Source organism: Myotis yumanensis, unplaced genomic scaffold (assembly GCF_028538775.1).
Source record: "Myotis yumanensis isolate MYYU_CA2020_CCGP unplaced genomic scaffold, mMyoYum1.0.hap1 SCAF_2, whole genome shotgun sequence".
Classification (NCBI taxonomy): Eukaryota; Metazoa; Chordata; class Mammalia; order Chiroptera; family Vespertilionidae; genus Myotis; species Myotis yumanensis.
Window position 1 is genome coordinate 211,024,174 of NW_027223753.1, and position 27,393 is coordinate 211,051,566.

Genomic DNA, 27,393 nt, shown 5'->3' on the forward strand with positions numbered 1-27,393 from the left:
GTAGGTCAGGAAGGATGAGTCTATTGAATCTCTCATCGAGCCAACTGGCTGGAGGCTGTTTTATTGGCTAAAAAAGAAGCACATTTTGAAAAGCACACCGTCTCCCTTTTGCTGCAGAGTAGCTCGCGGGACACTCGCCGCCCTGGGCAGCGGGCCTCTGATGGGAACGCGGCACACAAATGACTCACGGTAGCCTGACGTCTCATCTCATAAATCAAAGAGACCTTGTCAAAGAGCCCCAAGCCCAATCCCCAATTACTGGGGAAATGCTTCAGGAAGCATGAAGCCTGAATACCCCATGTCTGGGGGACTTGAATCGGAGGCCGACAAACCCAACCGAGCCTCGTTATAACCGAGGGAGATCAGAGGGCCAAGCAAACAGAGGCATCACCGCGCAGGCGCCAAGCTCAGAGCAGAAGCCTCTGAAAAACTGGGGAAGGCAGCGAGAACCTCCTCCTGGCCTCCACCGAGTGCGATGGTGGCAAGTGTGCCTGAGGCCAAATGCCATCGTCACCTGAAAGCGGCAGACAAATGCATCACACAGCCTTTACGTTCACGGTCCGTAGCTTTGCAATAATAAATCTGTGTTCCTATAAGTCCATGAAAGCCTGGGAGATGGAGGACAGGAGAGGGAGGAAGGCAAGGTAAGCTGGGGGGGGGTTGCGGGGGGGCGGGCAGCTGACGACAAGACGCGCCTGCAGGTCAGCGATGAGCCGCCTCGATCGGGCTCAGCTGAGAGCAAACCATGGCCTTGCTGGAGAAGGTTCTCTTTACAAGAAAGGTGGGCTCAGGGACAGAGGCCCCAATGTGAGCAATGTTCGAAGGTTCTAAGGACATCTCAGGCCCTCGCCAGTTTGGCGCAGTGGGCAGAGCGTTGGGTCGGCCTTCGGACTGAAGGGTCCTGGGTTCGATTCGGGTCAAGGGCATGTACCTCGGTTGTAGGCTACTTCCCGGCCCGAGCCCTGGTCGGGGCTCCTGCAGGAGGCCACCCATGGCTGTGTTTCTCTCACATCGATATTCCTCTCGGTCTTTCCCTCTCTCTTCCACTCGCTCAATGGAAAAATATCCTCGGGTGAGGATTAAAAAAAAAGAAAAGGAAAGCTCAGTAATACTATCAAGCGAGTAAATCCAGCTGAGGTTTGAATGACAGAAGTGCCCATGGGACGAACTCCATGGGGGAACATCACCAAGACTCTGTGCCGATGAGGAAAATCCCGCCATCTCCCCAGGCTGCTCTGCGTGCCGGGTCTATCTCGGTCTGCTTTCTACCAGCCCGCTCTGGGCACCGGGTGCCCGCGGTGAGCTCACAGCCTCCCCTGCAGCACGCGTCTCCGACTGCAGTCGAACCGGAGTGTCTGCATATTGAGGCCCTGATTCCTTCGCTATAAATGACCCCCTTTTCCTCCCCAATGTAACATCAGGGCAATCAGAGCTGCACATGTAGGGAGGTCACATCACCTCTGCATTACTTGCAGGGCACCACAAAGAAACTCATCATAAAAACTCAGGGCAACACAAAGGCAATGTTCCCAGCAGGCCAAGCCCTGCGCAGTCTCCCGCTCACCTCTGGGGCCTCTCCCGGCCCCAATTCACCTCCACTTTAGGACCAGAGAGGCCACAGCAAACACTAAGGACCATGAGCTCTCTGCTCTCGGGTGTAACCACAAAGCTGCTGACTTGCACTTTTCTAAAGCGAATCTCATGAGCACGTACAGAGATGATTAGAATTTCCTATGGATTCCCCTGGAATGAACACAGATGCATTCACACACACACACACACACACACACACACTCACAAACGTATACACATACACACAACTATATACACACATATATCTTCCTTAAGAGGAAACAGGCTGTTTTACTCCAGGGAACTTTGAAGTATTGGTGTGGTGCCCCCAAGCCTGGCCAGACCCATCACTCACCTCTGGGTGTCAAAGTAGGAGTCTATGTAAGGATGCGGGGCGCCGGCCACGGCGAAGTTGCTGCTCCCGGTGTCAACAAGAATCTGCAGCTTTTATTTTTAAAGGGAAAAGAGAGAGACCATCAGGTTACTTGAATAAGACCATACTCTTGAATGATTCTTCTAAAAATTAACTCCTAATCATGTATTGCTTGGAAACACTTGTATCGATTAGAAAATTTTTAAAAAGCTGTTATAAAACTGACATGTGAACACAGCCCATGAAGAAACTTGCAGCAGGGAGGGGAAATGGTTTTGCCTCCGATCCACAGCAAGCCTTCCAGAGAACAAATTCCACAAAATAGCGGGGATTTCCTTCCTAAGCCATTGGCACGAACAAGGCAGACCCTTCTCACTCCGGCTGTTGTCCAGGTCTGTCACCTGGCTGGGCTCACCCACTCCCGCCTTTCCCATCTCACTTGGAAATCCTGATCCTGCATAGCACCTGGGAACTCTGGTCACAGGTCCCATTTTTTGTTTTAATGAGGTATAATTTACATATAATACAAAAGCAAGATCTTAGATTTTCCACTGATGCGTTTAGACATGATGTCCACTCAAACCAAGATAGACATTTCTACTCTTTCCAAAAGGTCCCTTTACGCCCCTTCCCAGTCAACCTCTTCTGTTCTGCAATTCCGATCACTTCCTATGTCATTTAGAGTTTTTATGGAGGCCTCACACTGGGCATAATTCACGAAATCTTTGGCCATTGGTGACTGATTCAGCTTCTAACCCCTCTCTCCCCCAGGGGGGTGAGGCTGAAAGTTCCAGTCCTCTATCCCAGGTAGCTCCCCATCCTCAGGGGCTCTCCAAAGGCCAGCTCTGCAAGGGTGTGGCTGAAAGGGGCTTGTTAGGAATAACAAAAGGCACCTTTATCCCCCTAGTCCAGTGATGGTGAACCTTTTGAGCTCGGTGCGTCAGCATTTTGAAAAACCCTAACTTAACTCTGGTGCCATGTCACATATAGAAATTTTTTGATATTTGCAACCATAGTAAAACAAAGACTTATATTTTTGATATTTATTTTATATATTTAAATGCCATTTAACAGAGAAAAATCAACCAAAAAATGTGTTCGCGTGTCATAGGTTCGCCATCACTGCTCTAGTCACTTAGGAACTTGCGAGGGTTTCAGGAGTGCTGCCAGGAACTGAGATGAAGACCAAGTATATGTTTCTTTCTTACACATCACAATAGCACACGTGATCCGTGAGAAACAGCAAGGGCCCGACCTGATCCGCCATCAGAATGAAGCTTGCCCAGCACCAGGGCCACTGTCCCAACAGGGGACGCTGGGTCCAGGCAACATGAGCGAATGCAGAGTGTCCCCCAAAAAGTATACAAAAAAACAGCTCAATTCTCGGAATGAAATGTATTTTAATAAACACTGCCTTTATAATGATTCAATGTGTGTGTACCCATTTTGGGGGGACACCCTATATATGTAGCTCCCAGGGCCCTGAGTCTGCATGGCTGTCTCCAGGGTTTAAATGTTTACTGGAGGCCAGGTGAGCTCTTCAAGTTGCCCGGGTGGGAGCAGCAGAGACGTGGAGGAGGAGGGGGAACAAAACACCATAATCCCTTCATGAGGCCAATTCAGGAATTTCAGGCCTTTCAGAGAAGGGAGCGCAGTGAGGATTCCTCTTTCTTAGTCATTAAAAGTCCCAGATAACAACATACAGATACCGGTACCAACATCCCTCCTCTCCGAGCTGGTGGTCGGTGAGGAAAGCGAGCCATTTCAAGTTCCCTGAGTCTTGCTGGCAACCACACAGCCGACAGCCCAGCAGAACTCTGGTTCCCAGGCTGGCATTCCACATCCCCGCCCCCGGCGCCTGCGCACGGGTGTGGCCAAAGTGGACACAAGACTATTGTCCTTGGCACAATGGCCCCAGTGACTGACGGGGACTGTCTTGGCAGACATTGCCCTTCTTTCCTGGGTGTGGAATTCCACCCACAGCCTCTGCATCATATCAGAACCACGTCCTGACACACCCCCGTCCTCAGGATCCTGCCACGCCACACACTGTGCCTGCTTCACAGAGGCAGGGCCACAAGAGTGGAGAAAGCTCCCCAAACACAGGCTGCGTGACTTCACAGACGACTCCAGGTGCCCGGGCCTTCTGTCCAGCCTTCCCGGCCAGCTCAGCAGAAGCCGGCTTTCAAGAAAATTCAGAGCCACGGCTCGGCAACGTTGGTCACTGCCTCGGCCGTTCCTCAGTGCGATTCAAGGAGACAGATCACCCCGATAATTGAGGCAGCCACCCCATCAGGCGAGGGATGGACATCCAGGGAGCAGTAAACACGCGGGAGGTGGGGGGTAGGGGTAGGGTTGCTTCTAGTAATGTTTCTGAGCAGTAAACCAGCCAACCCCTTCTCCTGCTCCATGATGCTGGGAATGGACATTTCTCAGGTTGATTTCTCCCCAGGGCCAGGGCAAGTAATGTCAACTGAAAAGGAAAAAAAATAAAAAAGGATGCCACTTGCCCTATAATTGTGCGCGATCCACTGTAAAGGGTCGGAACGCGGAGGCTCGGGGTGCAGGTTTCGTCTGGACACCACACCCCACTCCACAGGCGAGCAACGTCGCCTGCTGCTTCCTTTATCCCCGGAATTCCCCAAACCATTTCCTGCCTCCTCGGGTTCGACGCCACACACACGACAACCTCACCCCAGAACACACCAGTCAGCCCCGTAAGGGACACTGAAAGACACGCAGCCTCAGATTCGTGGAATGTTTTGTGCTTTCGAAGCACAACCATGCCTGAGAAGCACCTGAGGAAGATATTATTCATGTCCCACAAGGAGGAAGGCAGAAATGCACTATTTATTGTAAGTGTGTTGAGTGACCAGGAAAGGGCTTGGAGATGAAATTTGAAAAAGGGAAGCAGCAGAGATGGGAGACGTGTCCTGGCCCCTGCAGTTAGGAACCCGGCCGGGAGGAATGAGGTGCCCCCGGCCTTTCCCTAAAACCTGCCTGTGATCCCAGTGGCAGGACCCAGAAATGCTCAGAACTAAGGGCAGGAGCTGATGGCAAATTGTGGGTCCACTTCTTAAAAAACAAACGGCAACACCCCAAACACGCTGCCTCCAGCTCCTGCCTCTCCCCCTCTGCCTGGCCGAGCATCCGTGGGCCTCTCCTGTCTCAGTTCTCTCTCCACAACCTGCTGGGACTGGGCTTCTGCCTCATTGTCCAATGCCAGCCAAGGTCACACTGACCTCTGCGCACTCACCCCATCTCCCCCGCCTCCAGCCTTCCAGCACCACCGGCCACTATGGACCAGTCCCTCCTGGAAGCTCTGAAAACCCCACCTCCCGAGCCCCCCAACAACCCCCTTCCCAGCCGCTGTGGCAGATGTCTTCCTCATCGAACCTCACTCTTGGAAACACCTTCCACGTTGTTCCTAAGAATTCTCGGTCCCCAGACCCTGCTGTGTCATTTTCACACTGCAGCCCCACTGTCTTCTCCAGATTACGCTCCTCTCTGTGAGAGTGGGGCCCTGAATGGCTCATCATTTCCTCTCCAGCACCTCGGACAGTGTCCAGGGCTTAGTAGGTGCTCAAGAAAGAGCTGAATAAAGGAAGGAAACTAGGGGATAAGACAGCCTTACGCTGAGTGGAGACTACGTAGCAGAAATACATATTCTGGGGAAAAGGAATGTGCTTGTACATTTACGGCACAAATCTGCACGGCACCCCTACCAATCAGACACAGAATACTGAGAGGGCAAAAGGGTCTGAAACAATCTATTCCCAAGACGGGAGATAAGATCTGTGGAAATTCTATTACCCACCCCCAACAAAGGCTTTCTTCTTGGACAGTATCCTCAGTCCTACCGAAACCTGCACAATAAGAGCCTACGACCATGAATCAAGAGCCACCATCACATCCACGTTATAGGTGGTGGGAACTGGACACCTTTAGAACATGACAGGTTTTTCCTCCCATGTTGAGAGTGCTGCCTTCACGCCCACTGGCTCTTCACTCAGCGGAGCAGTATAGGCCACAGGGCCTGCCTGGGTCAAGGCCACTCCACCACTCAGAGCAGGCGTCTGGGCAGGTTCTTCTCCTGCTTGTGTCCGCTCCTTCGTTGGGGAGGGGGGTGGTCAACCCTCTCACGGGTGCTCATGAGGAGTAAACACAGTCACGTGAGCTAACTGCAGGCTCTCGGCCAGTGAGCGATAAATGCGAGTGTTGATGATAAGCCCAGCTTCAGCAGGAGGGGGGAAGACTGAGATCGGCCACTGGCGGCCATCGAGGCAAACTCCACGACATCCCAAGGAACTCTGGCCAAGGACTGGCTCCGGAGAGACTGGAATCCAATGACCCTCAGGAAGAGGCCTTTAGGAACATCGTTGGGGACAGTCAGGATGTTATCACCACGCCTTGCTCTGCCTGGACAAAGCTCACTCATCTTTAAAATGAAGTATTTTGTAGGGCTTTATTTTCCTCACTAGAGGCCCGGTGCACGAAATTCGTGCACAGGTAGGGCCCTTAGACCTGGCTGATCAGGTCTAAGGGCCGATCAGGTTCCCCGCCTCCCCACCTCCTCCTTCCCTCGCCACCAATGCAGCCACTGGTGCGCCGCCACCACAAGTTCCCCCCACCTCCACGTCTCCCCCTTCCCTTGCTCCCTCAGCGCCCCGCCACCGCTGCTAGTCACCTGCCATGTTCCACACCACCCCCTGGTGGTCCACGCACATCATACCAAGCAATCGAATTCCCGGTCTCCCGGTCGAACTCCCGAAGGGACACTTTGCATATTAGCCTTTTATATATAGATTTTGTTTTGATGCATTTTGTCACCTTTTGTGACAACATTTATTGCCTTTGACTTCCTCCAATTTGCCTATGTTTTCGCTCAGTGAGCTCCTGCATTGCTTGAGGACAACGTCCTTTCTCTTTGTCTCTTTCTGATGATCCCCAGGGCAAAGGCCAGAGGGACCCACTAATCCCCGTCCCTCAGATGAGGAGGAAGAGGTGGGAGCTCCCAGTGGGGGTGGGGGAGAGGCAGACAAAGAGGCCACACCTGCCAAGAAGCTGGAAGAAGCGGAGAGAGCTCACCAGGCCGAATTCCCACTCCATGTGTGCCAACATTTTACTTGGATTTTCTAGAACTGGCTAGGATGGACTACCTTAACTAAGGTCCCCGCTGCTCTATACATAAAGCTCTTAATTTTCAAAGGATAGCCACCGAGAAGACAAGGGAGGTGCTGGAGGTGCCCACCACGTGCCCTGGCAGCTTGCTCTGGCTGCAGGAGCAAGCCCCTCCAGCGTCCAGGGCCGGCTGAAGTGAGGGTCACGGAATAAACATTCCGGGGAACAGCTCTCACCCCCAAACACACAGCAGCTGATGGACCGGGACCTCCATTTGCTCGCTCCTCTGGTGGACAGCTTTGAGTGTGCCCATGCCGCTCCCTAGAAGTCCCCCAGCAGGATGGGCCCAGGTGCCCACGGCTCCTCCTTTCTGCCTCAGCTCTTTCCTCCATGCCTGTCTCAAGGGCAGAGAGAGGAGAGGAAAGGACGAGTCATGCACACCTCGCCTTATGCACCCCAAAGTCCAAATATCCTGTAACTCAGACCCAGAACAAAGCAAAACCAGAGTGGTCGGGAGGCTAAGATCCTCCTGGGGCGAGGAACCAGCCACCACACCGCACGCCTGCCACCGGCTGCCACCTGCACGCGGGCTGCATGCCTCCCACGGCCCCTTCTCCCCTCCTGGGGATGCTGGGGCAATCACCACACCGAAGGCCACGCGCTAATTGCCGCAATAGGTAAAGTGCTGCATTCAGGGGAAGAACTGGTTATGGATCCAGTTAGCGATAAGCAGCCCGAGACTTCTCAGATATCGCTGTCTCTTTTTCAGCAGGTTAATAGGAAAATTAGCAGATAATTTAAATAATGGCTCAGTTAACACAACGGCTCCTAATTACATGAGCAGCCCATCTGCCAGCGCCTGCTGCCAGAGCCCCCGCGCAGCGGCCTTTCCGGCCCAGCCACGCGGGCTGTTTGCCCACAGTTTTTCCACGGGATTGTCGGCGCCGGTCTGGTTAATCAGGTCCTTTCAGCGCTTCGGCTCTAGAAATGCATCTCATTCACTTCACACATCTTGTTAAAGAAGCAAAAATAACTGCCACGCGCCATCTCTCCACAATCTGAATTGAAATTGAGGTTGTTTCTCTAAAGAAGGGGGGAACCACTTCCAAAAGGGCTCCGCTTCACACAGACAGATGTTGAAGAACTTCGCGAGGAAGAGCTGGATGGTGCGGTTTATCCCGGCTCGGCACGTGCACGTGCGCGCGCGCACACACGCCTGTGCTTCTGCTATTGCGCCATGGGCCCGACTAGAAAAACACGTGTCAAGAGTCACGCCTTGGCTCCTTGAAAGACCACAGCTGCCAAGGGCACGGTGGGGAGAGGAGGGCCAGGCCCAGCTGCCTGCTTCGGGCGCGGTCCCAGCTTTCCAAGGAATGCCGAGCGCGTGGCAGGTGAAGACGGGCTGCAGAGGGTGAGGCTGAGAACAGGCTCTCGGTGTGGGAGGGTTGGTGCTGGGTCCCCGTTGGAAGAGCACGCCCAGATCAGAATCCTTCTGGACACGGGAGCCGCCACCGCCTCTGTTGCCGAAACCTGTTCCCGGGGTGGTGGGGCGGTGACTGGAGGGAGGGGTGCTCCCCGAGTTCTGGAACTTTCCAAAGCACCCCTCGCTGGTAGGAAGCGTAGAAAGGGTAAGGTGGCGAGATGTGATCACGGACCCATAGCTGGCGAAGACGGTCCATTCCTACCCAGGGTGCTGCTCTAAGTCCATCTCCCACCTGTGGCCCCAGGATGCACCCTGCAGTGTTTCTGAAGCGGAACAGCTTGAAAAAGTCCAGCGTAGGGTCTGCCACACCTGGGTCTGAGCCCGGGCTTCGCCTCCGTTGGCTGTGGAACCTCAGGGACATGGCACACCCTCTCTGAGCCTCAGTGTCCTCACCTGTAAAGTGGGGTCAGGAAGGGTGCTGCTCTGAGGAGCACCTGGCGTAAGAGTGATGCACCCAGGACAAGGCCTGGCCACTGGGGAGCTTTCATTCCTCAGAGAGGGCGGGGTGCCTCTGTCTTTCCTCGTTACAGGGCTGACTTCTCCCATCACTGTGCCGCCCGGCCTGTACCACACCACCCACCAGACCTCACTGGGGTCCAGGTGCAGATGGGAAGTGGGCGCACCAGCCGCACACCTGGCGAGTGTGCCCAGTGGTCCTTCCTGGGCACAGCGGCTGGTCCCGCAGCAGGTGAGGCCGAGATGGAGGTGACCGTGTGCCCGCCCTCAACCGGGACAGGCAGAGCTCCACTCAAGAAGCTCTAGTCCCAGAGTCACCCATTCTGTCCACCTTGCCTGCCTTTTCTCCCCACCCTGGTCAGCGGCCACCCTCTCGCCTGGCTGCCTAAGCTCCTCCATCCCATTTCCCCTGCCTCCGCCTCCATGGATCTGCATGTCCTGTCCCTCTACCTCTGGAATCTCCCTGTGGCTGCCCACGTTCCCTTTCCCTGGCTGCGCCATGAGTCACCCTGTGGCTCCGTGTTGTGGGCCCTGAGCACAGAGCTGGGCACACAGTGAGTGCTCAGGGAAAGCTGCTGAATGAATGAATGGACAGAGAATGAATGAATGGATGAATGGATGGATAATGAATGGATGAATGGATGGATGGATGGATGGATGGATGAATGGATGGATGAATGGATGAATGAATGGATGGATGGATGGATGAATGGACAGGGCCCGGACGCCACTGAGGCATCCTGTCCAGTCAGTTTGTGCTCTCTGGCCCAGGTTTCTCAGGGTCCTATGCCCTCCCGGGATTCTGGTGAGTCCGCGCCTTCCCATCCCAGAGCACCCTGGGCTCTGAGGATATAGTTTAACAGTAGCATAGTGACATCATCGCAGCAATCCAGAGAAGGAAGAGAAAACCACCCCTAAACCCACCGACTCCATGAAGCTGTCCGGTGTCCAGCTCCGGGTCTCATCCTGACATGTGAGAGCTGACCCCTGGCTTCCTCACTTAATATTCTAGGCTCCAGCTGTCCATTCAGGCTGTTGAGACTCAGAAAAGACATCCACACACAAGTCCCAGGGGTGTGAACACGCATCCAGGGCGGCCCCCGGGCCAGAGACCAGCAGAACCAGGGCCAGAACGGGGCACCGATGCACCACTCAGAGCTCACGGAGCAGCCAGGGCCACACCTGAAGGAGGCGTCCGGTTTGCTGTGGTGGCTGCAGGTGGGAGAGTTATCCTCAGGGATCCCAACATCTGGTGCCTGGTTCTCTGCCTCTTGGACGGAGAAGCCAAGCAGGGGCTAAAGGGGAGGTGATGTGTGCAGCCTCATGTGGGCCAAGCCTCTGGAAGTCAGAGCGGGAAGCGCTTGTTTGTTGGCAAGAAGACGCTCTGGGACAGGGGGCTGGCTGTTCCTGTCTGCTCGTCTGCGGTAGGGCCCTCCCTCCCTGTAGGTAAACTCGGGACAGGGCTGGGAAGCAGAGATGAGCATGGGGGGGCACCCTCTCCATGGAGCATGTCGGGCCCCCTGAGCACCTCTGCCTGGGCCGCAGGCGTCTCCCTCAGCCTCCGAGGTTATACAATGTACCTGCTGGCAGGATGCCACCCCGTTGATGGAGGAATGAAGGCGGATATTTAAATAAGTCACGAGTGAGAGTCACAAGGCTGGGCCTCACTGACGCCAGTGAACATAAGGATCCTTTTTCCCACGTTCATGGTAACCCGCGCCTCAGAGAGCGCCAGCCAAAGGGACAAACGCAGGTTCGTCCCCATGTTCTGGTGATTATAGGGGGAAGGGGACAAGCAGGGAAACCTCTATTAACAGAGGGCAAGCTAGTCTTTTCTTCCCCAAAGAGACAACTAAAAACACCCCCCAAACCCTTCCCGCCTTTTCAGGGATTTTTAGAAAATGTCACTTTAGCTAAAAATCAGCTCTTTCTGCTCATTTCCCACAGGAGCTGAAACAGATTCCCATCCAAGGTGCAGTGTCTTAACCGCAGGCTATTTCTGCAGGTGCCTTTAGCTTGAGTTGGTCATGGCAACAGAAAAGGATTTTAGGTCTGAACTTTCATTTAAAAACACGGGATTAACTTCATCTATTTCCCCACATTCAGATATTGTTAGCTTTTAGTAAATGTTGAAAAAAGGAAGATAACGCGTACACACTGCAGCAGCAGCAGGCACGATTTTCAAGTTGCTATTCCAGTCAACCTCAGTTCTGGAATGTCTCCCAGCTCCAACAGTTTGCTTCTCAGCCCGGTAACCCGTCATGCCCATACCTGTGTGACCAGCCAGTGTCTCTCAGGTGACAAACAAAGGAGAGAATGCACAGGTGTGGGTGGGTCAGCTACCGCTAAACCCCGCGTGGTTAACATCTCAGGAAATTGTGCTGTGAGTATTTTCATGTTTTTTGTTTGTTTGTTTGTTTGCTCTCAGAGGTCTGGAATGGATTAATTCAATTTACGTGATTTCTAATGGGAAAAACGATGTGGTTGGTTTCAAACAAATTGCTTCTCGAACGAATTAAGTTGGAGAACCCTAAGAGACAACTAAAACAGTGGTCCACTCCCCACTATTTGCTCACTCCTCACTATCATTCCAGGAATTAAGATTTCTTTTCGTTGTGGTAAAGGACACGAAACATACCATTTACCATCGGAACCAGTTCCGAGTGTACAGTTAAGTAGCGCTACGTCTAGTATTCACATGGTTGTGCAACCACCGCCACCATCCATCAACGGAACGCTTTCCTCTTGTAAAACTGAACCTGTCCCATTACACAAGTCCCGTTCCCCCTCCCCAGTGCCTGGCACCCACCCGTCTGCTTTCTGACTCTATGAACTTGACTTCTCTATGTCCCTAATGAGTGACTGGCTTACTTGGCTGAGCTTAATGTCCTCAAGGTTGGTCCATGCAGGGGCAGGTGTCAGAATGCCCTCCCTTTTGAAGGTTGAATCATAATCCATTATATGCAGAGGCCACATTTAAAAACCCATCCATCCATCCATGGACACTTGCTCGCTCCTTTTGGATGTGGTGAATAAAGCTGCTTGAACACAGGTGGACAAATGTCTCTTCGAAATCCTGTTTCAAGTCTTCTGGGAGGATTCCCCCCCTTTCTGCCCCCCCACCCGTAAATATTTAGTGAGCAGCTACCACATCCTTGGGCCACGGGGATGAAGAAGATAAGGTGTCCCTTACAGAATCCAACACCTAATGATCAGATAAAAGACCAGCTCCTCCCGCATAAGGTTTTCAGTCTGTTGAACTGACTGAAGAACTGGTGAGGCTTAACATGCAGGTACTAGAGGTAGTTCATTTGAGGTTTATCCATGATTTAAAAGTTTAATTTCCCAGCCCTTTTCCCCGCCACGCAACATACTTAAAAAAATAACACAGTAGTTATGATATTTGCCAAGGTACTATCACCAATTTTAACACTGTAAAACGAGAACCAGAAAAGCAAGTTTCCCAATAGGGAGATGGACTGCCAATCACACACTGTCACTCTGAGCTGTGCATACAGACGGCTACGTAATGGCTGTGCTGTATTTAAAACTCACCCACCACGGGACCTGCTAGGTTAGCCTCTCAGAGTTCTTTCTATGAAGATACACGTATGATACTGACCAACACGAAGGGCTTTGAAAGCAGAAACTACTACTTCAGTCCCAAGTGTCAAAGGCACAAACACCTCCCCGCTCCACTGATGCCTGAACCTGAGCATGTGGATGGAAGTGTGGGTAACCCAGGGTTCCTCGCGTGCAGCTCGGTGTGGGGGGCGGTGGCCCGCCTCCCCACGGGCACCTTCTGAAAATCTACAGCGTTACTCCATCTCCTGGTCTGAGCCTGCTGGTCTGGCCAGCCCACACACTTGGACTTGGAACCCGGAAAGGCCACTGCCTTCTGTGTTGCCGCCCTGTGCGAGTTCCAGGGCAGCCACTTAAGAAACAGGCTATTTCTATGTGGTTTGCAAAAGGCTTTGGTATTTCTTTCTTGTTAAGCCCACGAGAAAAAGGCAAATATTTTAAAAGGCATAGAGCAATTACAGACACCATTCTCTGCTGAGACTCTTTAAAGCCCTTCCAAGTACGTTCCTTTCAGAAAAGACCTTAAATCTCCATGGTGTCCAGCTATTGGAAAGAATGCTAACCCAGAGGAGAAATCACAGGTGCACTTTTCTTTTGCGTCCATGCCAGTGAAATACAGTGTTTTCCTAACTCGGGTATAGAACAGTCACAGGGAAGTCTTTCAGAACATTCTAGTGATGAGAGACACTACGACTAGGCAAAAAAAAAAAAGCAACATCTTAACCTTGGCAAAGTCTTCCTACCCCTTCCCATCATGCACCTTATTATCACTGTTCATACATGTCACCTAGACATTAACCAGGCATGACACGCACAGCAAACATGGGTTGCAGCCACACCTGCCCATTGAGCACAAAGACCTGTGAAAATAATTCTTAGTAAAAATTGTATGATATGATTTCACGAGTCCCTAAAACATTGAAAGCAATATAAAAAGCAACATGGGGCAAAGATGGGCTTTGCAGAAAGATTCTGTAGCCCTCCCATACACCCGCCCCATCCGATCAGAGCCTCTAACTGCTACCAGCCGTGGGCAAACTACGGCCCGTGGGCCGGATCCGGCCCGTTTGAAATGAATAAAACTAAAAAAAAAAAAAGACCGTACCCTTTTATGTAATGATGTTTACTTTGAATTTATATTAGTTCACACAAACACTCCATCCATGCTTTTGTTCCGGCCCTCCGGTCCAGTTTAAGAACCCATTGTGGCCCTCAAGTCAAAAAGTTTGCCCACCCCTGTGCTAGACCCAACTGAAGTCTTAAAACAATCAAGTTTTAGTCACTGACAGTAATTCTTTTCAAAAAATATATTTTTTTTATTGATTTCAGAGAGGAAGGGAGAGATAGAAACATCAATGATGAGAATTATTGATTAGCTGCCTCCTGCACGCCCCCTACTGGGGACCAACCCTGCAACCCAGGCATGTGCCCTGACCAGGAATCAAACCATGACCTCCTGCTTCATAGGTTGACGCTCAACCACTGAGCCACGCTGGCGAGGCCACTGAATTGATTCTAAACGATGCTGGGCTTGCTAGTTTGGGAAGTATTGATGACTCCTGGAAACTGCCCACATTAACTCAAATGATCTCCCCCAGGGCCAACACAAATTTCCCTCAGAAGTGAGTGTGAGTGCAGACTTTGGAAAAAAACTCAGCCCTCAATTTCCTGAAGTCTGATTCATAGGAAGGGTCTCCCAGCCTCACTACAGGGCGTGACCACGCCCCCACCGTGCACACGGCCACACGTCTGGCTCCGGACAAAGTGGAGACGTGCGCACGCTGCTCAGTCTGAGCGTCCTCTCCTGGAGGGGCCAGCGGGGATGGAGATCAATGAAGTGCCCAGATGGCAAAGAGACGGGAAGAGTCAGCCAAAAGCCTCACGCGCTTAAGGGCCAGGTTTCACACTAAACATCTCAATCCTCTCTGCTTCAAGAGCTCAGAAGGGCAGGCAGCTAAATGGTCTGGGCCCCCGGAGAAGCAGCCGTAAAAGAAGCCATCATGTTCTGGGTCACCCGAATGTCACGGTTTCGCCCCAGGTGGATGTGCCTTGACTTGTGGAAAACAAGCTTAACTCCAGTAAACGCGCTTCTCCTCCGTCTGCCTTCAGTGTGGTAAGAGCAGGTGCGCAGCAGGTGCTCGGTGGCTTCTGTTATATTAACACGCATTTATTGAAGAACAAAAGACTTAATAAGACAAATAGTTTTTATGATCCAGAAAATAAGCTTGGGGGATGTCATAGCATAAGCTCAACTCTGTCCCAGGGGGCCCCGCCCCCTCCTTCCTGCCAACATAAAACGGTCGGGCAGGGATCATGGACCGGAGGGGTGGGGGACCTAGGCCGCCCATCCCTGGAACCAAGTGGGGGCGGAGGCAGAGTTGGAAGGGCATGTGCTGTAGGACCTGCCCGGTCAGGGTCTGGGACACCAGCAGGGTGTATTAGCTTGCTCATGACAAAATACTAGACCTGGGCGGCGTCAAGAACAGAAATTCCTTTCGCACAGTCTGAGGGCTGAAGTAGAGATGCCCTCGGGTCCTTTTCTCCTGGGGCCCCCTGCTGCCTCTCCACGTGGCCATCCCTCTGTGCATGCGCACACCTGGCGCGCCCCCCCCCCCTCTCTCTCCCCCCCTCTGTCATCTGTTCTTAAGGGGCACCAGTTACATAGGATGAGGGCCCACCCTGACAGCCTCGTTTTAAGGTAATTACACTCTAAAGGCCCTCTCTCCAAATGCAGTCACATTAAGGTGCCGGCGGTTAGGAGCTCAAGTCATGATTGGAGGGGGGAGGGGGAGACATAATTCAGCCCACAGAGGGGGTGGGCCAGCACACCCAGGGATGAGGCCCTGAGCCCCTGCAGGTCACATGCCTTCAATCCAACCCCACGGGCCTGCAAACGCTTCAGAGATGGGGTGAAGGCCAACTGGACCGTGACTTTGGATCTCTGTTTCCCTGACCTTCTGCAGCTCAGTATGTTCAGCTATTTGCTGAGCACCTGTGCTTACCTAAGAACGGGCTTGGGTACCAGGACACTGGCTCTGCTCAGCAATGGGCTGTTTCTCTTGAACCAAACCAGGCCCACCCTTCCGTATAAAGGCTCCTAGATTCTCACAGACTAGTGATTCTGAAATTTTTAGGGTAAACTATACCATCAAGCAAAATATTTCTCAGTACTCAACCCTATGTGTGTACACATCTGTAACGTATGTGCTAGCAGGTGGCTTAGTGCGGTGGTTCAGAGCCCACAGTGGAGGAACACCCACCCGTTTTCAAATCCTGCTCTGCCCTCCGGAGTTGTGTTGCCTCACAATGTAGCCATCTGTGCCTCGGTTTCCTCATCTGTAAAATGGGGACAGTGAACGGTAAACCCTTATCTACCCTAGCTCTAGTGAACTAACCAGAAGGTACTACTTCCCTCTGTTTGTTTTTTCTTAAAGAATTGAAATTGTTTGGAAGATTTTTACACAGGTCATAAATTTAGTGTCTGGACTGAAGGTTCAAAGAGTTTTTGCAGGCAGCAAACTTCTATCATCTCCGGTAGTAGACAATCCAATAATGATGGAAACATTTAAACATCCTATATAATAAAAGCCTAATATGCAAACTGTCTCCTCAAGGGAGAGTTTGATGGCTCGCTATGACGTGCGCTGAACACCAGGGGGCGGCGTTGAACATGGCGGGCATCAGCCACATGGTGCTGGCAGTGGGCGGCAGTGGAGGTGCTGCCAGCCCCAATGGGCCCTGATGAGAGCAGGACCGCGGCAGGATGGCGAAGCAGGTGAGCAGGTGGCGCCAGGTCAAGGCGGGGTGCCAGGCAAGGCTGCAGGGCTACGAGGCTGGGAGCATAAGCTGGGGCTGCAAGCCTGGGGCACGAGCTGGGGCCCGATCCCCACAGGCCACCCCGAGGGACCCCACCGGTGCACGAATTCATGCACCGTGCCTCTAGTATCTTTATAAGACTCTCTCCACAGCTAGATTTTCCTTTGAAAAGCAGTTTCTAACTTGGTGTGAAAAGATCAGTCCCTTTAATTGTATTTATATTTTTTCAGTGTCTACTCAGTCGCATACCTCTGCCAGCCCATTGTGGTCCCCGTAAAGGCAGCCCTTCTGGGCTGTGGCTTTCTGGGTAATAAACACACGCACCTTGTCCTTAAAAAGCACACCACACGAAGAAAGTGCTGAGTCTGCTGATGGTCCAACAGGCTGAGGGCAAAGGAACGTGCGAGGGACAGAGGCCATGCTTGCTGAGCCGCACAGTCACTGCCACTCTGGAGACCTTTGTCCTGGACAGTCTCCCAAGCGAGACGCCTGGCAAGCATGTCTGCTCTCCTAGGTGAACAGACACATTAACCCATTCTCTTCTCCACCTGCTCTCCTCCCCTGAGACTCTCTAAGATGGTCCTCACTCATTCCAGCTCCAACACGCTCCATGGTCTATGTCCTACATCCCACCAGTCAGTCCTTTTTCTTTTTTTTTAAGTATTCTTTTTAAAAAAAAAAAATATATATATATATATTATTGATTTCAGAGAGGAAGGGAGATTGAAAGAGAGACAGAAACATCAATGACGAGAGAGAATCATTGATTGGCTGCCTCCTGCTTGCCTCTTAATGGGGATCAAGTCCACAACCCAGTCATATGCCCTCAACTGGAATCGAACCCAGGACCCTTCAATCTACAGGCCAATGGTCTATCCACTGAGTAAGCCAACCAGCTAGGGCCAATCAGTCCTTTTTCTATGAATGCTGTTACAATCACTTGCTATTACAGTGCAAGTACCGTCATAGTGAATTGACTTGTGAATTGCTTTTCATAGTTTTTCCCAACCTAACTTTTGTGCAAACTCCTAGAAGTGGATTTCTGAGTTGAAGGATAAATGCGTATGCATGATGAGATAGCATTTTAATAGAACTTTCCCTTGTCCTACAATTAACTTCAAACAAGCTCTGTAAATTGTTCTTCTCCTTCCTTGAATGAAATCGCAGGCAAAGCTTGTATTTTTTCAATAGCTTTGTGGTCATACATTTATTTTTAGGCATGACAAGTCCAGTCCTATGCAACATCAACGCTGCTATCTGGCATCCAGTATCGTGGGCTTGTCTTGGACGCCGAGACCTCCTGAAGGGAAGGGGAGGCGTGGTGGGGACTCTTTTCTATGTCCCCACCTTGCTCATGACGACGCCTGATTCCTTCAGGACAGAGGAGGAGCCGGGGGAGGATCATCCTTAACTTCACGGATGGTTCTGGGTCTGGCTGATGTCTATTTGCTCAACCTTCCTTTTGTAGGGTATGCAGTGGGCTCCTCAGAGCCACCATCTCCCCTCCCCATACCCACCGGGGATGCCCCCACCTGCAGCTTCCTGATGTGGGCAAGACTGCTGCTGGCCAGTGGCCACTTGCGCTCCCTCCTTCATCTCTCTGGAGCACCTGACAGTCTAACCCTGAGGACAGCAATTGTTTTCTGTAGAGAGTCAGGCAGTGGAGGGGGGAGGCTACCGCAATGTGGTGTCCGTCTCAGCTACTCAGTTCTGACATTGTGGTGGGGAAGCAGCACAGACCACGTGGAGAGAGGTCGGTATGCCCACGTTCCAATGAACTCTATTTACAAAAACAGGCAGATCTGACCCACGGGCCTTAGTTTGCCGACGCCCGGCCTAGCCCATACCAAAACCCCTCCGGTGGTCCTCTCATCTGGGGCTCCTTTTGTGGTGAGCAAAGTTTAGATCCCTGTGACAGGGTCCACACCTTGCCCACGGGAAATAAGGGCCTTGTCCATAACAGCAGCAAAGACAATAACAGAAGACTTTTAGACGTGTCCTCTTCTCCGGAGATTTCCAGGAGGGGAAAAAGATGGCAAATTTCCTTTAAACTAATTTTTTAAATTATTAAGCTTTCTCCCCCCCACCCCCCCTTTCTCAGGTTATGATGATGCATCATTTGGAATGTTTTTAGACGGAAGTAAACAGGAAACTATAGATTTAGGGTGGATCAAACAAGTAGAGGTTTGTTTTTCTCCAAATCAAGACGTCTCTAGGGATTGTTGCGACTGGGTCAACATCTCAAGTAAAATCAGGGGCAGACCACCCTGGTTTCCCCTGACCTCTCGCTCAAGGTCAGAAGTTGGCTGTCCCTGTTGAAAGCCTTACATTTTTATCAAAGGCAGGAGGCAGGAGAAATGATCATTTCAGCCTTACCTGCCACTTTTATCAGGAAAACATAAGCTCTCCCTGAAATCCCCCAGGGGACCTCCATTTAGGTCCATGTCCAGAGCTGTGTCCTTGTCACCAAGGAGGCCACAGTGAAAGCTTTGGGTCAGAGAGAAGGCCTGAGTGTTGGGAAGGTGCTTGGGTTTCATCACCCAACTGAAAACACCTGCCACAGGTCAGGTACCAGAACCGTCATCATTGCCATGTTTCAAAAGTTAGACTTGAATATAAATAATGAAAATACACTATATACTCTGCCTACACGGTACAGCCCCAGAACTTTCAATCGGCCCTTTAAATGCTTCTCTTTTAAGTACAGACAGTCAATACTTGCCAGGTATTTGAGGAAAGCCTCTAGTGCGAGACAGAGACCATGACAAACACCCCAAGGAAAGGAACTCAGAGACAAGAGAGAAAAGGCAAGAAGCAGAAAGAAAACTGCCAAAAAAAAAAAAAAAATTATAATTTCCTCAGAGCAATAGAAGATTCACAACTCTGAAATAATAGGGAGCAACAACAAAAAACATTCTGAGGGGAACAAAGTGCTGTTAAAAAGTAAAGTTAAGTTGGCAGAAATGAAGAGTGAGAGTCAAATTAAAGACAAAGAAATGCAGAATAGGAGAAACCAAAGTAGAAGACCCAACACATGGATAATTGGAGGACTGAACAGAGAGAACAGACATTTTACTAGAAAATTTCTCAGAACTCAATGTCATAAGCTTCTATACTGAAAAGACTCAGCAAGTGCCACAATAAAATCTATAATAATAAAAGGATAATATGCTAATTAGACGGGGCATCCTTCCAGACATCCTTCCAGATGACCTTCCGGACGAAGCTAGGGTTGAGGGAAGCTGATGCCGGCAGCTGGGGGAAGGAAGGCCTACTCTTGCATAAATTTCGTGCATCGGGCCTCTAGTAATATAATACTATTAAAATAAAAAATTAAAACATAGAAGGCCATCCTAAGATATTCTCATGAAAATTTAGAATACCAGGTTTAATAATAGCACATATACAGTATCTCCTATATCTCAGTACAGTGAGTTTAATTCGTTCCGTGATGGAGCTCATAACTCAAATTACTCGTATGTCAAATCAACAGTGAACGAGTGAGACACGTGATGCTGGGCTGATGTTGTGGCGTTCACTGTGACGTTCGCTGCGCCAACTAGCGGTGGGGTATCTGAAGCTGGCTCGTAACCCGAATTTTAGCTCGCAACTCAAAGCAAAAAATCAGCCGAGAGACGGCTCGTATCTCGAAAAACTCGTTAGCCGGGACACTCGTAAGTCAAGGCCCCACTGTATCTCATATACAGTTAGCATACAAAGAATCAAAAATCCCAATTTCACTAGGCTTATCAACAGCATTGATGTAGAAGATAATGTGAAAACGGCATCAGGACTCTGAGAGATGGTGGAAACACTGTCTGGCCAGTGAAGCCAGGATGGCTGGGCTCTATATCTCCGGTCACTCACAGGTAGGGTCTGAGGTGGTGCAGCCTCCAGGAATCACAGGAAGTGGGAAGGAGCGCCCCCTGCAGCACAGGCCCTGCTAAGCACCGGGCACCTAGAGGAGTTCTGGTGAAGCTGGGCAGGAGCAGGAGGCCGAGTTAAGGTGTCACAGGTCCCTGTCTTCCCTGAAGCCTGAACACAAATACTGGGATTTTTTCTCTGGACAGCCTCATGGGTCCAAAACCCAGCACACTGAGGTATGTGTTCAGAGAGACAGAGAGGAGCAGCCCCCAGGGAGGTGTCAGCTGGACTTGGAGGAGAGGCGAGGCCCGTCCTTGGGCACACAGGGACGCCACCTTCTGTAAACAGCCCAGCGCCTGGCACGCAGCCTCTCCTGTTTGGGCGGAGTGAGCAGGAAGGTGGGCAACTACAAGTTGATTGCCCATGTCCCTCATGGCTAACATCCTAAATGTGCTTGCCTTTACTGATCGAAGGACGATGAAAAATATTTTATATATTTTTTGAAATTTGTACGTACTTAAGAATTGATGTTATATAAAACATCCACAAGCTGTTCGGTAATCAATCCTTATGCATACAAAACATACGGGAGCCACGCTTCGGTAAACTCAGTTATGGCTCCATTGAACTTGTGGGATCAGGAACCTGGAGGATCAGGTGACTACTTGGAGGATTAGTAGGTACCGGGCACTAGCCATTCAGAAGTCCTAGGTTCAGAGCACTCAGCCATCAAAGGAGGTTCTGTGGTTGTTTTTAACCTCAATCTCCTCCCACCCCAGCCATGTTGTCCTGCTCGGTGCCTACATATCACATCTTCCTCTTCTAGAAAAGGGTTCAAAGTGCATGTGGTCACGAGAGGCCCAACCAGACTGGCTGCGGGAGCTGGACCCTAGGTCGCTTTAGGAAGGTTCCAAGGCAGTGGTTCTCAACCTTCTGGCTCTTTAAATACAGTTCCTCATGTTGTGACCCAACCATAAAATTATTTTTGTTGCTACTTCATAACTGTAACGTTGCTACTGTTATGAATCGTCATGTAAATATGTGATATGCAGGATGGTCTTAGGTGACCCCTGTGAAAGGGCCGTTCGACCGTCAAAGGGGTCTCGACCCACAGGTTGAGAACCGCTGTTCTAAGGAGAGCCTTAAAACTGTTTGGGGTTCCTCGGTTGCAATGATGTTCTCAAAAGCACTCGGTGGTAGAAGGTATTCGTTTTTTTATTCCTTGAATGTTAGCCTCTCTTCTGCTCTCACAGCCCAGACTATGCCTCCTCAGAAAGGTCTTCAGCAACCCTCTCCAAAGCAGTCTTGTTGGTTTGTTTCAGTCCACAGCATTACCAGCTTGTACTGTCTTCATAGTCTTTGTCTGAAATTCTGTTTGCCTTCTTACAGTCTGCCTTCCCAACAAGCACACGGGTTCCACAGAAGCAAGGAACACCTTTGTCTAGTTGACGGTTGCCTCCCAGGGCTTAGAACGGGATCTGGCAGTCAGTCAGTGCTTCATAAATACACTGAAGGAATGAAAGCATGCTCATTCCTTGAGTCTGGTTCAAAACTCTTCCTTCTCACCCTGGCTGGTTTGGCTCAGTGGATAGAGCATGGGCCTGCAGACTGAAAGGTCCCAGGCTTGGTTCCAGTCAAGGACTCATGCCCGGGTTTCGGGCTCCATCCCCAGTAGGGGTTGTGCAGGAGGCAGCCGATCAATGATTTTCTCTCATCAATGATGTTTCTATCTCTCTCTCCCTTCCTCTCTAAAATCAATAAAAATATATATTAAAAAATTCTTCCCTCTCTTGAATACCCAATCACTTCAGTTTGAGATGATTTTTAACACTCCCGATGCGCCTGGCTGTATCTGGCAAGAAGCACATGATACTAGGCAAGACCAGACTGTAAAGATGGGGGCGGGGCTCAACGGGTGTCAGCTGCCCCTCCCCAGCTTGCTTCCGACAGACACCTTCCCCTCCCTGCTCTGGGCAGCTGCTCCCACCTACCCACTAGATGCCAATGGCACCACCCAAGTTGTAACAACCAAAACTGTCTCGGAGAGTGCCAAGTCCCCTGGGGGGCACCCTTTCCTGGGTTGAGAACCACTGAGTTAGACCATTGGCCAGCCCTGGGGAAAGCTCTAGCCCCAGGCCCCCTCGAGAGGGCTGGGAAGCCCAGAACCCAACCCCACATTTTCCGCTGGCTTTAGCAAAACAGCCACTGTCCTGCTGACAGGAGGAGGCCCAACAAAGCCGTTACTGGAACCATTCCCAACAGCTTCTCATTTGTCCTGCCCCTCATCCAGCGAACACTTCTTAGAGCCCCACGCACTCTGCTAAGGCACCAATCCACACGCAGTGACACATCTTCAACGCGGTGCCCTAACCCACAGCCAGGGAGCAGGGAGAGGAGGAAGCCCCAGAAACGCTGAGACCCGTGCAAAAGAGAAGTGGGATGTCTGCTGAGTCTAACAGCTGAAGAAGTGGCGCTAGCATTTGCATGTCTTTCTTTCCTTTTTGTTTCCCTAGGAATTCATGTTTATTGAATTACAAATTATTGCTCGGGAGACTAGAAATTTGAAAGGCTGCCATCAGCATGGAGACTGAACGGCCCTGCTTCCGAGCGCTTCCCCAGAACACAACTCACTCCAGGTTCCACCTGCCAACTTGAGGAAGCTTCGGGAACACAGGCTGCGTGAGGTAGAGATTTTCCAACGGGCAGAGGAGATAGTTAACCAGACAACTGCGTTCGGGAGGATGAAAAGCACACCCATTTCGCACAGAAAACCAGGAGCAGAGGAGCACCTGGCGCCGTTCGTAGTGTCCAAGGGCTGGGCCGGGCGGCTGCTTATGGGGAGCACCATCGAACGCAGACTCTCAGGCCGCGGGGCAGCAGGTCTCCCCAGGAAGTCTGGATGGGGTCGCGGGAATCTGAGTTTCTCACCAGCACTAGAAGGCTCTGCCACTGTGGTCGGCTGAGCGCCAGCACCATCCACCTCCCCTCTCCCTGGCACTGAACAGGTTCTGCACCTGAACAGAACCCGGGGCTTAGCTTAGCTGCATACAGCGGATGCGAATCAGCTCCACGGAAAGCGCTCACAAATAACATGCACTGTGGCGGTGGCGGGTTCGAGCTTGGAGCTTCTCGGCTCCCCTGGTCCACTCATCTGGTTTACAGGAGAGGAAATGGAGGCTCCACACCCAGCACCTGGCAAGCAGCAGGCCTGGGATTGGCACCCGGAACACCCAATCCCCAAATGACCGCACCAACCACGCAGTAGCTTGTCTGATTGGGAAAAGCCTATGAATCGCCCCAGGAGCAGCTGATGTGGTGGGAAGGGCCCTGGGTGCCCCTCCGAGGCTTCTGGCATGCTCGCCCACCTTCTCAGCAAGCAGCTTCTGTTCCAGCAACCGGTCCCCACCTTGCCAGAGCCCAGCCAGATCACCCCGCCCTCTCTGCTCTCAGGGAAAGGTGTCCATTCACGGCCTTCCACCTCTTCTCCCCAGGGCACCACCTTCTGCGGGGGCTGCCCATGGGCTGGCATCTGGCAGGGGTTTGCACGGGTGGCAAGTGGAAGTGCTTCCCTGTCCGCTGCTAATAAGGCCATTTATCGGCTGGTTTGGGAGGGGCTGGAGATGTGCGGTGGGAGCAGCAGGTATAAATCTCCCACTCTGTTTAGTATGAAATGGAAGCGGGCTTCCGCAGCCCTGCACGGCTCCCTGGAACGATGGAGCTGGCCCTCGGCACTGGGCCTCACTCTCCAAACAGCCCCCCTCCTCCTCCTACAGTGGCCGCCCGAGACCGAGTACCTCCAGCCACAGGCATATGACGTGCCGTACAATAAACACCTGCAAACATCTGCCCGGGACTTGCGCTGCGAAGCAAGCACTAACTCAAAACCGAACCGGCTAGTGTTGTGCCCTTAATGTGCCCATTTCAGCACTGAGAGTATTTCCCCCGCTTGGAGAGTTTCAAGAGCAAAACGCGACCCTTTTTTATTGAGTAGCAATAGGCAAAGCCTCAAATAGCCCATCTGGGCCAGGAGAGGGCGAAGGGGAGCCGAGTGACAGGCAGGCCGACTGTGCATCACACACAAATTCTCCACAGCCAGGGAAACCAGCCCGCAATGCGGGCCTCACACCCTCACGCCCCTCCCCTCCGCCCCCATAAATATGGATGCGCGAAGGCACAGGGGCCATGGTGGACCAGCCTCACGGGTGTGTTGGGGCTCCCGGGTGGCATCTGCAGTCACTAGCGTACAGTGAGCCCCGGTGCCAACGTCAAGTCCAGCTGGACACGCAGAAGAGTGTGTGAGGAGGAAGCTGCGGCAGATGGCCTTGGAGCAGAGGCCCACTGTTAGCAGTAAAAGGAGCCCTTAGGTGGAAGGGACGGTGCCTTGCTCACTGACACACAGGACTGGGCGCCTACTCCTGCTGCGCTCCGCGTGGGGCTGGGGCAGAGTCAGCAGCCACCACCCCCACCCTCAGCCCAGGGGGACGCTGAATCCAGGGCCCAAGGGCCGGGCCTGCTCCACCCAGTGTCTGAGATGGAAAGTCAATCCCAGGGCACGCTGCCAGGCGCCACAGGGGAGCAAACGTCCCCCGGAGGTCCCCTCCTGAGGTCCTGCGCAACTGGGCACCACCACGACAGCTGGCCTTACTTCCCCTCTGGCTTTTAGTTAGAAGGGCGGGCAATCGTTCCGGGGGAAACAGGAAGCCGAGAGGAAGGAGGTGCAGCCCAGCTTCCTGCAGCGAAGGAAACCGGACAGAAGTCAAGAAAGCGCCAGCGATGGTGGGAGGATGAACTTGAGGAGAAAGGTGTGTATTTCACATCAAATGCATCTGATTGGAACCGGGTGGCAGATGCCTCCCGGTCTTCCAAACACGGAATCCGAGCTGCAAAGCCTTTCTTCATCTGTGCTGTTGGGAACATGAGAACCTGTCTGTCATAGTATGTAAACGCCAGGGGCCTGGGAGAGTGGGCTTTTCCCACGCTACACCGTAACTCCAGCAACTCCAGAAGCAGTGCGATAAGATAGGAGATTCTTTAACATGGTAAGCAATTACTCTCTAGTGAGGAAAGGGACACAGAAATACAGGAAAGAATCTAAAACCTGCCTTTCCAGCGTGGCTCAGTGGTTGAGCATCGTTGACCTATGAACCAGGAGGTCACAGTTTGATTCCTGGTTTCGGGCTCAGTCCTCAGTGTGGGGTGTGCAGGAGGCAGCTGATCAATGATTCTCTCTCATCATTGATGTTTCTATCTCCCTCTTCCTTCCTCTCTGAAATCAATAAAAAAATATATTTTTAAAAAACAACAAAAATCTAAAATCCGCTCTCATTCTGCCACCCGACTGTCCCCCAGGGCAGGACCTTGTCACAGGCTCCATATGATGGCAATGCTACTACCTTCAATAAAAACAATATGTGAATTCCAAGTCAAAGTTATTGGCAATTAAAAGATGGGTTAGAAACAAAGAAAAAAAATCCATGGAACGATAAACTCAGAACAAACTTGTGCGTTGAACTGTGTCTCCTCAAAAAGACAGGCTGGAGTTCTAAACGCCGGTACCTGTCTTTACAGATGTCATCAAGCGAAGACGAGGTCAGAACAGATCGGGGTGGGCCCCAGCGCAGTGACACACACACACACACACACACACACACACACACACGGCAGGGAGACTGTCATGTGAGGATGGAGGTGGAGATCAGAGTAATGCAGTGAAGAGCCAAGGAAAGCCAAGCCCTGCAGCAGCCACAGGGGCTGGGAGAGGCAGGAAGGACCCTCCCCTGGGGCCCCTGGAGGGAGCAGGGCCCTGCCCACACCCTGATTTTGAACTTCTGGCCTCCAGAACTGTGAGAAAACACATTTCTATTAAGCCACCTAGTTTGTGGTCATTTATTGCAGCAGCCTCAGGAAAAGAAAAACGCAAAGATCATTAACTAATGAGAAAAGGAGAACACGGGGGAGAGGGGGTTGATCACCTGCCTGTGACCTTGCGTGCAATGCCACCCGCGTCCAGGCCCCACAGTAAGTCCAGGACGCTTCCCACTACACCCACACCACTCACAGCGAAGGAGGGTGGTTGGTTATTTATTTTTAAAAATATTTGTATTGACTTCAGAGAGGGAGAGGGAGAGAGACAGAAACATCAATGATGAGAGAGAATCATTGACTGGCTGCCTCCTGCAAGCCCCACACTGGGGATCCAGCCCACAATCCAGGCATGTGTCCTGACCGGGACTCAAACCGTGACCTCCTGGTTCATAGGTCGATGCTCAACCACTGAGCCACGCCATCTGGGCCAGGTGGTTATTTAAAAAGTCCACGTGCACAGCAGGAGCAGTGGTGCGGGGCTTGGACTGTGGACCGGGCAGACCCGATTGCTCTCCCAGCTCGGGCACTCGCCAGGGTGGCCTTGGACAAAGCACTTGACCTCCCGGGCTGACAATGAAGTCAAATAACTATACACACTTCAAGGGCTGTTGCGAGGATGAGATGAGGCGACCTGTGCAGACCACCTAGCGTGGTGCCCAGCACGCTATACACCTGAATTAAAGGTTGGCAGTCAATGCCAGGGTGGTGAACGACTTCTCAGACCACGTCTCCCAGGTGATTGCGCCCATGTCCTGGGTGGGCCTTTGCCGTCCTTCCTAGCAGGGCCGCCCATGTTGAATTCTGTCTCCAGCTCAGAAGCTGCCACCTTCACGCACAGAAGCCGCGGAGACGCTAGCTCTGACTTCCTTGTTCTTTTAACCCCAGTAATCTTATCCTTTTCCCTTAATTGTTTACCTTCTCGGTTTCTTCTATCACATCTCTTCTTGCTGGCCACCGCCTTCCTGTTTTTCAGCCTGGCTGGCAGGGAGCTTAATGCAATCTGGGGACACTGGATGGTTTACTCCTAAGTTGCATAGGCTTGGTTCGTATTTTCAGTTCAAATCCTCCCCAAGAATTGCATACTAAGTAATAACCAAGCCAATGCACCATGATTAAAATGCGAGTCCCCAGAATAATGTGGGCTTCTTCCTTTACATTCAGATGTTTAACTATGAAAATCATTTTGCTGCCTGTTTTACCCATATTAGCGGAGATGACAGAAATCTTTCAACAGAAACCCCTGAAGCCTTTTCAAAGCCAT

The 27,393-nt window shown here is 51.7% G+C and overlaps 1 protein-coding gene across 1 annotated transcript in view; it reads right to left on the reverse strand.

The window, feature by feature from the left end:
* Positions 1 to 27,393, reverse strand: part of BACE2 (beta-secretase 2) — a 72,759-nt gene that overhangs the window by 41,685 nt on the left and 3,681 nt on the right. Inside the window, exon 2 of the mRNA XM_070407173.1 lies at positions 1,928 to 2,016. Coding sequence (XP_070263274.1) covers positions 1,928 to 2,016 — 89 coding nt within the window. The remainder of the gene's footprint in view (positions 1 to 1,927; positions 2,017 to 27,393) is intronic.